Consider the following 13,442-nt stretch of genomic DNA (forward strand, 5'->3'; position numbering starts at 1 on the left):
CATATGATGACATCATTCTCTGTTTTGATCAATTTAAAAAAGTCACATGGTACATATTTCCCCCACTGTAACAAAATTAGAAAACCCTCTGGCTAAGCTGTGTGGACACCTAGAGTTACCTGGGTCACACTTTGAGAATCATGGACCTAAATACAATTGAGGGAAAGTAAAGAAAGATGTGCAAGAATCAAGGCCAGATGTGCATGCTCACCCACCCAACACACACATGCACGCACTGACGCAAGGACGCAAGCGCGCACACGCACACACACACACACACACACACACACACACACACACATACACATACACACACACACACACACACAGCTTCATTAAACATCACTCCTATCCAAAAGAGATAAAGGGACTATTCTCCTTTCGAGTGCTGATAATTAGGCACAGAATTAAGTGCCTGTCAGTCAGAACTAAATAGTGGCAGTCACACATTGGAGAGCTCTTACACACGCACACACGGACGCGTGTGCACACATGCCCACACGTGCACACTCACAAATCACCTTATCTCAGTAAAAACACAAAAGATTTTCCTCTATATCGGACCTCTATAATGTAGAAATATCAGAGTACAGAAACAGATAGAGGTCATTTAAGGAAGGCAGATTAGAGGTCTTTAGAAGTGTGTGTTTCCATCCACCTGCTGATAAAACCTGAGTGGAAATGGTAGAAATTTTAACAAACACTTAAATACGAAATACGGAATAAATGCTGACGTAAGCAAGCGTGTGCTTCAGTTCTTCCAATAGGCACAGACCAGTATTGGTTTTAATTTCCCATTTAATGCGTAGGTTTTCTATGGTTTACAATATTGTATTATAAAACACACTGCTAAAACATATTTGCTCAATTAGAGAGACAACTCTTATTCTGTGAGAATTATGACATTGCTTTCTCTGAGAAGGAGACATGCAATACGGCCTCCATATTCAGCCAAAATAAGGACATTCACCTGTCGCTATGTTGCCTTCTGAACGACTTTATCTACAAAGCACATTTGGTACCTTTGGCTGAATGAAACACACGGGTAGTGACGGTATTCTAAAGTGTCCATGATAATAAGATTGTGCATGCTATTGCAATACTGTGTCGAATTGACAGTATCACTTTTGATGATGTCATCTTGTTGGATAACCTCAGAACCTTCATCAGAACAATTTGAAGCTAATTTGAACACACAACAATTCTTATTTCCTTTGACCACTACGCAGAAACATGTTTATTGTTTAAGAAGCATTTGGACAGATATTTAACTAGAAATGTGAAATATTCCGACTTCGGAGGCCGAGATAGCCCGCAGACAGCTCTGCTAAAAAATCTCCCTGTGACAGATCTGTAATTACTTCACTGTAAGCATGCTGGCGCTTGTCCTAGATGTTTGAGTGGAGCCCTGAAGCAGCTCTCAATTAAGGAGCTTCAACGTCACCAGGGCCAGGAAGAAAGCTGAAAAGATCATCATTGATCCCACACACAGGAAACCATCTGTCCCCCACACACTCCTCAGAAAAGAGATGCTACACAGGAAGTTTTTTTTTCCCCCCACAATAACCATGCCTCTGTTCGCCAAGTCTTACTATTACAGCCTAAATGAAAATGACATTTCCCCTTCACAGTGACGTGCAAGGACTACATAGAACAATATCAGATTCAATATTTATGTGATTACACACAGTGTCCATTAGGTCAGTTTCTTGGTATTTTCCCTCATGTATGCTCACTGCACTGCAAAAAGTTAGTAAATATGCCATAAAGAGTGATTTCAACAAATGCCACAGCTACTGTATAAGAGTATACATCACAAACCGTTTTTGGCATTTAAAACTGTCATGGTTTACTACACAGGAGATTTCCTTTCAAAATTCTACAACAAATACTCCACTGCACAATTGATGAAAAATGTGCATTTCTACACATCCATCTCCTCGAGTGCACAAGTGCCCTGCAGAGTGCACTGGCTTAAATGGAAAAACTCCAGATATTATCCATGTGCTTTTCCACTGTTAAGTACAATATTGTGATAACAAGTTCCCAAGACAAAAACATAGCCTCTTCCATCAACAGCAGCACCTTATTTTATAGTGCTGAAAGGCTTTGCACCTGGAAGCATGTAACATAAGAAACAAAACTGGATGGCAGCTTGAGTTTTGTTTCACGACGACAGCTGCAGGATGATTAGGCCAAATCTGTGGATGACATGACTGACAAGCATGATGGGACACAGAAACACTTTGTCCTCCAAAATCACCCATGTCATTGGGATTATTTGGAAAAGCATGTGAAACTGCACTGCATCTTAAGACACTGGTGGTGTCCTTACCTGACAGGACTATTATTACATTATTATGTCATTACTATTATTACGTGAAGTGAAGTGTGGCCAAGTATGGTGACCCATACTAGGAATTTGTGCTCTTCATTTAACCCATCCAAGTGCACATACACAGTAGTGAACACACACCCGGAGCAGTGGGCAGCCTTTTTTTTTTTTTTTTTTTTTTTTTTTTTTTTTGCTGCAGCACCCGGGGAGCAGTTGGGGGTTCGGTGCCTTGCTCAAGGGTCTCACCTCAGTCGTGCTATTGAGGGTGGGAGAGAGTGCTGGTCATTCACTCCCCCCACCTACAATCCCTGCCGGCCTGAGACTCGAACCCACAACCTTCGGGTTCACCTTCGGGTTGCAAGTCCGACTCTCTATCCATTATATTAACCATTGTTGGTGGTTAATACCAAGTATTGGGAAAGATATGACTTGTGCAACTAATTTTTTTGTCTGAGGAGCTCATCATAAGCTGTGAAAAGTTTAGGTAGTTATTATGATATGAATATGCAATAATCTCCCGCTCTGCCTACCAATTACATGATCCTCTGACATGACCTACCGGTTTCTCCTTGAACACTATCTGCCTGAGCCATTTGAGGTCAGGTGGTTTGAAGGCAGAGACGACGAACAGAGAGCTCTTCTCATAGAGCTCGGTTTTCTGAATCGCTCCCTCTGGATATGTGATGCGCATGGTGGTCTTAGTTCCCACATCCTTCTCGTAGCCGCTCACTGGAGCCCCGTTCAGCCTGTAGCACCAAATTACACAGTGATACTCAGGGCTGGAAAACACAGCTACTACGAATATTATAGACATATTAATTAGATCACAAAATTTGAATGACAACAACGAATACCACTAAATGGCAGCTATATTCCACCATCTTGTGGCTAAAACTCATATAACAAAACTACTAGCTAACTGTTAGCCATCTATTCTCTAAACATGCTTTTCTTGTTACTATAAATAGAGTGGCCAAAGCTGGAAAAACATGCAAATTGTGAGCTAACTAGCTGCTAAGATATTTTTATTATTAAAAAGTTTATTTTATTATTATATCATTATATCATATTATATCATCATATATCAATACAGTGAAGTTTGTTCTGTTGTTTTCCTAGGTCTATGTGCTTGTCTCACCTTATGACCACATCATACTCATCAATTCTGGAGCCCAGGGACTTGTTGGAAAGGATCCCTCCATTGCCGATGACGATACACCTCTTACAGCTCAAACTGCATATAACAAATATAGCAGACAGACAGCAAAGGCATAATGTGAAATTAACACTCTGGTTTAAAAAACAAAACAAAAAAGACGAAATACAAAAGCCTAACATTTAAATGATCATGCGGCTTTATAACAAAAGTAGAAAAAGTGATACCTGTCCAGTTCACCTCCAAGCCCGTAGTTCCTTGCCTCAGCTAAAATGATGTCAATGAGCTTTTCTGTGGAGAGACAATAATACCGAGAGCTATGAGCAGAACCATTTATCACACACCAAGTTACACAAGCCCAAGTAGAGTCCTAGATCTCTCACTCTCACATTCAAGCCAAGTCCAAATTCCCAACACTGCCAGGCTTGAGTTCTAATCAGTTACGTTATTTAATTATTTAAGTAATTATTTACATATCCTGTCACAGCAGGCAAAATTTAGCAAACAAAACCCAAAGTCACTGTTTCCAAATGGTATAGCCCTTTCAGAAGAAATTAAAGTATAGGGGAATATGGGAAAACCATTTTCAAACGATTACTGTTGAACTTAAAACATTTGTGTGTGTGTGTTCTTCCGGCTTTACCGTCAGGCAGAGATTACTGACAGTGATATATAATTTCACTATCTTGAAGGAAATTATTAGCTAAGGAAAACTATGAAGTTTCTGTGCAACGCTACCACTGTTACACCATTTCACTCCTCTAGACACAGTGTTATGTGCCCTACGTGTCATAGGTGTGAATGGCACACACAGAGGTTTAAATGTCAGAGACTATCTCAGCTGAGCTGAGCTGATAAAGAACCTCAGATAATGCTGAGTGCACACTACACGATATTCACAATCTCAGAATCACCGACCCTGTCACACTACACGGCTTGCAATCAGCTGTTTGGTGTTGTAGGGGTGTGCACACTATACAATCACTTACAGATGAGGCACACACACTACATGATCTTTCACCTGGAGAGATCCCCCAAATCCTGCTTTCTCAAGAAAATAAACTTGAGAGCTGTCTATCATGTGACTGTCAATATTTTGTATGGAAACAAAGAATAAAGAGAAATAAGAGAAGATGTGGAGGAAATACTTTTTGGTGAGACACGGGCAGCGTAAAGTGAAAAGAAAGGTAGCTATTTTTATACTGTGTGCTGGAAGAAATCATGTCATGTTTGTGTTTATTTTTACTGTTCCTAACAACCAGTTGGGTATGACATGCCAAATAAGTTCTTATAGAAGCAATATTACTGCGCTCACATTTTGTCCTCACCCTCCCACACAAACAGATGGATGATAAGCTTGATTCGGGGATCTGCAGCACTTGAGAGCAGATGAATTTGGTTTCCTCTTGGACTGTACGTGTATCTGGTCACAGAGGGATTCACACTCCGTGATTCATTGTGGAGGAAATCAAACATGCTTAAAATGTCGGAGCCTCTGCGATCTCTCACAGACTGAGAAAATCAGTGCACTCTACACGACCAGTTGCAGTGGGAGTGTGATGCGAATAGTCGCCAAGCTGGGGGTGCAGACACCGAGCGCCAAAATGAGACGGCAACTGGATGATCAGGGCTAAAATCTTGTAGAGTGCACCAAGCTTAAAATGAGGAAACATCCACATCAAAGAGTTTAATACAGTTTTATCTTTCACATAGGGTTTATACAGAGGGACATTCTTTTTTTCCCCCAGGGACTGATCAGTGTGTGTGGTGAGGGTGTATTTGCAAAGGAAACTATTTATTATTGATGCCATTAAATGTTGAACATGGTTCATTAATTAAAGTTTTAATTTACAAAAACAAATAATAGATATTCATGCACACACACAAACTGCTCAGTTGACATCTAGAAATGTGTGCACATAAAACTTGAAGACTTTCTCTAAAAACAATGCCATTTCCAGTTTTCCAGTACCTAAAATTCAAAAAGCTGAATTTGCAAACTTGCCTCACACTTCCTGCAGGAGATCCTAACATCATGCAGAGCTCAAACAAAAATGTATTTGTGAGAGCAAATGCATAAAATATATTACAAATAAATAACTAATATTACACAACAGTAGTTCTGGTCCACTAATTTGATTGGTCAAGCGGTGTTCCAAGAGTAACTACATTTCCTATAGCTGCACTGGGATGTTTCACTGTGTGCATCACTCCGCTCGTCTGTTTACCACGTAATATTCCACTTCCTAGTTCCTAGGAGTGTAAGCGAGATCACCAGCAGACACGGCAAACAATACTTTTCAGGAATATAACTTTTGACTTAAAATATGAAAGCTCATCAGATGAAGATGAAAAGGAAGAAGGGATGCCAGTTTTACCTTTAACAGAAAAGCACCTTTTACAGGAATGTACAGATCAATGTGAGCTAGCCAGTGAGGGAGGAACAACACAAAGGAGAGAAACTCACACTGTCTTTCCTCTGGACTCTCACAGCAGCTCTATCATGTACCTTATCAACATTTAATGCTCATAACACTTCCTTAAAATCATACAAATTTATCACAGCTCTGAAAGTGCTTTTTATTATCTGCATGTGTGGCTCGCAAACAGTGAGCAGTAGATTAAATGTGGTTAAAGAAAAATAAGCCTTTAAAATCTAAATTAAAACCCAATGGCAGTAGCTGCTATTTCCTGTGCAAGTAATGTGAGACAAAAGCTGTCGGTGTAGAAGTACACACTCCTACCTTGTGATTTTATCCCGAAGGGTGGTAGGTAGTTGCTGATCTTCGACAGCCGTTTAAAATTCTGATCAAGGAACATGGGGGCCGGTTTCACAAACCTGCGGAAAGACAGCAGGAAGCACAAGTAAATAACAAGGAGAGAGAGAGAGGGCTAGAGAGAGAGAGAGGGAGAGTAAAAAAAGAAAGCATGCAGTTGACAAGATGCGGTGGCTGTGTGTGTGTTTATCTGTAAATGAGAGGTGAAATCTCTACAGCCTGAGGAGTGTGATGCCTGACCTGACCTTTGCCCAAACCAAAGGATGACATGCCACTACCTGGGAACAAACATTTAGAGAAATGAAGTGTCAGTTTTCTTGTTTGTCTTTCTTTTATCTGCATTCATTTCTACCTCTCCCAGTGCAGTGCTGAGTTTGATTGGTGCCATTTTGGGCATAGTGAGTGGCTACGATATTAAACACAAGCTTTTGGAAATTTTCTTACCAGGGAGTTGTATGAGCAGGAAAATTGGTCACTGAACAACATCTAACACTTGAAGCCATTGTGTTAGTGTGTTTGCAGCGCACCAGCTCTACAAGTCTGTGTGCAGTATACATGCTCGTAATGTTCTTGATGTGTTTGACATCAAATTTATTTTACATGTTTTATTCCTTATAGAAACAAAAATTTGCCAATGCAAAAAACTAATTTTATTTACTCATACTTTTTTTTTTTTTTTTTAACAGTTGCAAGTTATAGTTACATATAATGTTGTGGAACGTATGTGAAACAAGTTATTTCCTGTTATTATTTGTTCTAACGGCTGTAAACAAGTGTTATCTCACCAGCTTCCCCTTTTTTTCTTTCTCAAAGTTAATAAAAAAAAAAATGCAGCATAGCATATGCATAAGCTACAACGCTCTCTGTCCTGAAGACTTTCTCGTGTCAGAACACTTTACCTCTGACTGTAACTATGCGCTGAAACTGGATGTTCATTCCTCAATTGCTAAATAAACTTCTCACAGAAAACACCACCATATTAACAATTAATCTGTTTATTTGGAAAATCTGCCTGTATAAGTTGTTACTATAGTAAAGATAACATATTTGCATGAGTGTATTAACATAAACCCATTCTTTTCTTGCAGCCGGAACTACTCTTCAAGTCATAGTAATCAACACCCTGAAACAGGACAAATAATTATAATCAATTATAATATAATTATAACCAATATAATAATCAATTATTGATTATAGCTACACATAACTATCACTCCGTCTGCTAAAGGCTGCTCAAGTAAGACAATAAAGGTTCTTATTTTGAACAAATCTGAAAGAGCAAGTGTCCTTGGAGAATGAAATCCCATCATTCAGGTCACCAGAAAAGAGGGATCATGTGATTTAGAAAACCATAGCAGAGAGAGTTATTACTCCAGCTGAAGAATGATTTTAGTACTGGAGGAATGTTGTTTGCAGTATTTACTGTGATATGAAAATTCAATGCACATGTCTAGTACAAGGCTGTATTATAAGTAGCAAGCGTTGTGCATTACTCGTTATTTGCCAGACAGCCTCTGTGAGTGATTATCACTCTGACCCTTTTAATCAGGACCGAATCAGTACTGACTGTCCACTTCGCTCAAGCACAACTGTAATTATCCAACGCTGTTATGAAACCAACAACTGGTTGGCCTGGAGAAGTCCTTTCAGCACTTTAGTTATGATCTGCAGAAATCCGGCTTACACATAAAAATGTGGTAATAACGCAGGTGCTCTCCATCCATTCCCACAAACGCTGAGAATAAAACGCCAACGAGCAGCTCTGGAATTCCTCACAGCTCTGTGCTGTAAGTGAGGAGGACAAGGGTTCACCAAGCGCCCAGTGACCCTGAATATCACCTCTACACACACACACACACACACACACACACACACACACACACACACACACACACACACACGCTTACAGTACTGTGCGAACGTCTTAGGCACCCTATTTTTTTTTGTACAAACTTTGTTATAGATTTTTATTTTATGACTTCTACATTATTGATTCAGTACAAAAACATTTTACATTTCCAAACATTAGCTTTCCAGCACAAAATTAAACGTTACAGAAAAATGTTTGTATGTCAGTAAAGAAAGCAGCATATTACATAAGAGACACTTTTCAAACAAAAAAACATAATGAAGGCCGCTGGGTTTTGCTGCAAAAATAAGAAGCGAGCGTGACAGTCACAGTCTCCAGAAGAGCTGCGGCTGCTTCTGCAAGATGCTCAATAAAACTTACAGCTAACTTCCTTATGAAACTGCGCAAATTGTACCTGAGACTACTATATTTTCTTTTAAAGCGAAGGATCGTCACAGAAAATATTGACTTTGTTTCATTTATTACTGTCTATTGTTCTTTATAGTCTTTTTTTTTAAATGTAGAAACACTTAGTTTCATTATTTTTGAAGGCATCTTTGCTCTACAGCATTTCTTTGCATGTGCCTAAGACTTTTGCACAGTACTGTATACTTATTGCAGGAGGACAGATGCAATACTTCTTTAGCTTTGTTCCAAATAAGTAAATGCGAGTTCTTCAAGTAGGACATGTTTCTGGAACAACCTTATTTTGAACCAGTCAATGGCATCGGATATTATCAGTGTGTGCCATCTACTCCTCTTGTTTCCGAGCTGCTTGGAAATTCCCTCAAGACTCACCAGTCAGCTTGCAGACAGAAACGCTATTATGCAGCTCTACATTTCAAGTCATGATTGATTGAAAATACTGACGCTGCACCTCCATTATACATTTAAATAACAACCCTTACTACTTTATAGGGCTGCAAAGAAAAAAAACTATTAGAACTGGAAAATCGGAACCCACAGCCTATGTTATATCTGCATCGACTGAGAAGTCAAGATCCGGCTTGAATCAAAAAAAAAAAAGAAAAAGGTTAAAAACGGATACTGCTGTTGGAAAGCGATGCACACACCCTGGTTTGTGTGTGTGTTACAGAGAGAAAGAGGGCTTTCGCACAAGAAAGAGCTTGAATTTCTCTCAGAAGTTCTCTCAAAGGCAATAGACAACCCCCAAAACACGGTTATTCTCATTGCCTATAGACAGTGTGGTGGGTTTAAAGAACAACACACTGCTGTGGAAGGTCAGCAAAACAGTTAGTTCCTGTTATCACTTAAGTTACAGAAGTTATAAAAAGTCAGTTTCTCATTAGCTTCTCGTTTTTTTGACATCAGATTACAGTAAATGATTAAAAGAAATTTTGTTCCAGAAACGCATCCTACTTGAAATCCCATTGCTCACATTCACTGTGTAAAATAAGTGATCTCCGATGACAGCTGTCACTGTACTGCATTTTGAATAAGACGGATTATCTCATGGTCACAAAGCCTGAGCAATAAGCCTCCTCACACTGGACTGCACAAATATGTATTCCTAAAGCTTAAAGCTAAAATAGCGAACAACCTGAACACAACAAAAAAGAAACTCAAATAAAGCAAGGCCAGTTACAGTAAATGTCACCCACACACAGAGGGAGGATCAACCACCGACTGCAATACTGTACATCTGTTGACTTGTATATTACTGTATCTAAATAAAGCTATGACTGCACATACCAATAACCGTAACCTCGATAACCAAAACCTTTTCTAAGCAAGTCTTTTTTTTTTTTTATTCTACTTAGGCAAATAATTTTTTTCAAGACCCAAGGAAATTTTTAAATGTCATTTACATTGTTTTAAGCTTGCTATATTTTTCAGTGGGGGGCACGGTGGCTTAGTGATTAGCACTGTTGCCTTGCACCTCCGGAATTGGGGGTTTGATACCCACCTCTGCCCTGTGTGCTTGGAGATTCCATGTTCTCCCCGTGCTTTTGCAGTCCAAAGACATGCGTTGTAGGCTGACTGGCATCACTAAATTGTCCGTAGTGTATGAGTGGGTGTGTGGTGTGTGTGTGATTGTGCCCTGTGATGCGTTGGCACCCTGTCCAGGGTGTCCCCCACCCCGTGTGCCCAGAGTGGGATAGGCTCCAGGCTCCCCCACGACCCTGTGTAGGATAAGCGGTACAGAAAATGGATGGATATTTTTCTGTAAGATGCATGATTCCCTCTAGACGCCCTCTAGGGGCGCTGCAACATCCACAGTAAACTGTATATGTTATTCATGCATCAGCCTAATATGTTCATTTTTGATTAACGCTAACAAATTGCTCTTTGACACCTGGGAGACTTCAGGTGTACTTAAAAGTTATGGGATAGTACACGAATAATGAGAGCTTGCACAAAACTGAAAATCCTCTAAGAGTGCTAGCGGACATTAGCATTATCACAGCAGCAGTGATCAAAAATATAAGACCTTCTTACAATGTGAATGACTGAGGCTTCTGTAACAGGATAAACAGTAAACTAGACTACACAATTAGTGCAGTTAAAGTGTTACAGTAATGACTACATGCTAGATTAACATGCCTGCAACATTAATACAACTTGTATATACTGCTCTTTGTTGTATAAATTTTATTTATTTTTTTTCTAAGCTCACAGGTTATGAGAGTGCATCTTCCACTCCAGAGTGATATAAAGGGTAACAAACGTGGTGGTGTTGTGCTAACTGTAAAACTGTATGCAAAATTAATAAGCAACAATCTCACTCAGCACAATCAATAGTGAAGAATAAAACGCATACAAGTTTACGTGTAATGTTCAATATGCAGCGTAGAGTCAAGTGCAAGGTCGAAATACTCTTTAGCGGTCACGACTCCGTACGCCCTAAAGGCTTTATGGTTAATCCAGTTTGTTTTTCCATGTCCGCGGCTCACGTCTGAAGTCAAACTCAGTTAGAGCGCACTCAGGGCACGTTCAACTACGCGTGTCAGATGTAAATTACATGGCTAACTAAGCTTTGTAGGTTTAGTGTCTCAACAAACATTTAAGATGTAACGGCCTATTTAGTGTTACCATCTGGATCCACTTAAAAGCCCCACGCTCACGCCGACCCGAGTCACACGCACCAGCTCCTGTTTCTGAGCCAATCTGACGTCACCTGGCATTTTTATAAACTGTGGGAACGTTTGGCTCTAAGTCTAGTTTTAGCAAAAGCCAACATTCAAGGTTTAAAATGTATAGCATTTAGCAACGTGCTGAAAAAATGACACCTAAAGTGGCCTTAAACGCTGCTGTAGGAAATAAGGAAAAGCTTTCAAACTGCTACAAACTGTTTAAGAACAAGTTAAAAAAGTGCTGGTGTGCTTTTTTTGGTCACCTCACACCTGGCAGAAAAGGAGCGTAAAATCAGTTCCACTTGCTTTGTCATTATTACTGATGTAGATGATACAGAAAAATGATGATTTAATGACATAAAACAGTTGTTAAACTGTTACGCTCACATACACATGCTCACTGACACAATGGGAGTTTGATTACACTCTCCCTGGAGAGAACCTCACTACCTGCTTTTTCAGGAAAAACAACCCTTATAAACGAAAATTCGCAACAGAGGAGATACAGCAGGTAATCGCATACCTACAAAGTGCAATTATACTGTAGTTGTACCTGATAAAATAGTCAATGAGTATAGCTACACAGACTAATACTACTAAAATTGGCCAAGGAACATTTCTACACAAATTAAAGTCACCAAGAAAGAGCTTCTTATCTGTGATTTGATTCTGTATGTTGATGTATTTCCTTCAGAAACAGGAAATCAAAGTGACGTTGTGTGTAGGGGAAGAAAACAACACACATGCAAAGACACTTATGCACAGTGACCCACATTTACAAAAAATCTTGGTTAACAGCAACATACTGCATGACATGTAGAAAAAGCATATAATGGACAACACATGTATAAATTCATACAATGCAATGACGATTACAATATATGTTCAGTATATACTCTTTATATACAGTGGATACAGAAACTATTCAGACCACTTTACTTGTTTTACACTTTATTGTGTTGTGGATTTGATTTTGAATGGATATAATTGCCATTTTTACCCAACAATCTGCACTTAATTGCCCATAAACCTTTCAACATGACCACCCTAAGCATACAGTCAAAACAACACTGAAATGGCTATGGGAGCGAGTCTCTGAATGTCCTTGAGTGGCCCAGCTAGAGCCCTTAACTTAACTTAACTTAAACCCCATCAAACATCTGTGGAGAGACCTGAAGACGCTCTCCATCCAATCTGATGGAGCTTGAGAGGATCTGCCATGAAGAGTGGGATAAACTGCCCAAATCCAGGTATGCAAAGCTTGTAGAGACGTATCCAAGAAGACTTGTAGCTGTAACTGCGGGCAAAGGGGCTTCTACAAAGTATTGAATAAAGGGTCTGAATACTTTTGTGAATAAGAGATTTCAGTTTTCGATTTTTAATGAATTTTTGAAAATCTCTATAAAAAAAAAAAAAAAAAAAAAAAAAAAAAAAAAAAAAAAAAAAACTTGTTTTCACTTCATTATGGGCGATTAAGTGTAGACTGATGGGTAAAAGTGGCAAATATGTCCATTCAAAATCAAATCCACAAAACAATTAAGTGTGCAACATGTAAAGGGGATCTGAATACGTTCTGAATCCACTGTATACGCTTCAGGAACTCATAAACCTCACTGTGTGTGTGGGTGCTGGTGCCTGTCAAATGGTAAGATCAGAGACACAAGCCACAAGTGCGTGTGTGTGTGTCTGTGTGGGCATTTTTCGGCAGGTCTGTGTCATATTAATGCAAAAGCATTTCAATCCTACTAAGCAAATCAGCTCCCGAAAAAAATCATGATGTGCAGTCAGAGTGGGAAAAACAAAAAAAATAAAAACACAAACTTGCTTTGGATAGATTGAGGTCATCTTGGCCTCCGAATAGCCGGGCTTACATTCTCCTTTACTCAGATTTCCATACTTATACTGTAGCTCCAGCGGCCTGCAAAAAAACAAAAAAAAAAAGAAAAAAAAAAACAGAAGAAGGAAAACAGAGCAATGTGAGGAATAAAGTTTGAACATCCTAAAACCACTGCACAAATGATGCATCCTGCTTGCTCAGAACTGTGTGAGCAAGTTGGTACATGTATTACTATGTTTATAAGCCTTCATCTTCCTCTTGACACTAAAAATGTATCATAGGACATCATAGTGATATAAAAAACATATTAGGCTTCACTGACACTCACTGCAGGAAAAATGGAAGGTGTCAATGGTAAGCAAAGTTACTTTCCATCTTGTTTTCATTGATACT

General features: G+C 39.3%; 1 protein-coding gene across 4 annotated transcripts in view; it reads right to left on the reverse strand.

Moving 5' to 3' along the window:
• st3gal3a (ST3 beta-galactoside alpha-2,3-sialyltransferase 3a) overlaps positions 1 to 13,442 on the reverse strand; it is a 52,720-nt gene that overhangs the window by 13,966 nt on the left and 25,312 nt on the right. For all 4 annotated transcript variants that reach the window (XM_053232039.1, XM_034312439.2, XM_034312444.2 and 1 more), the window contains 5 exons: positions 13,038 to 13,130; positions 6,236 to 6,330; positions 3,719 to 3,782; positions 3,474 to 3,569; positions 2,895 to 3,081 (listed from right to left, as the gene is read on the reverse strand). In XM_053232039.1, the coding sequence (XP_053088014.1) occupies positions 2,895 to 3,081; positions 3,474 to 3,569; positions 3,719 to 3,782; positions 6,236 to 6,330; positions 13,038 to 13,130 (535 nt within the window). The remainder of the gene's footprint in view (positions 1 to 2,894; positions 3,082 to 3,473; positions 3,570 to 3,718; positions 3,783 to 6,235; positions 6,331 to 13,037; positions 13,131 to 13,442) is intronic.

The sequence above is a fragment of the Pangasianodon hypophthalmus genome, chromosome 2 (genome assembly GCF_027358585.1).
Source record: "Pangasianodon hypophthalmus isolate fPanHyp1 chromosome 2, fPanHyp1.pri, whole genome shotgun sequence".
NCBI lineage: Eukaryota > Metazoa > Chordata > Actinopteri > Siluriformes > Pangasiidae > Pangasianodon > Pangasianodon hypophthalmus.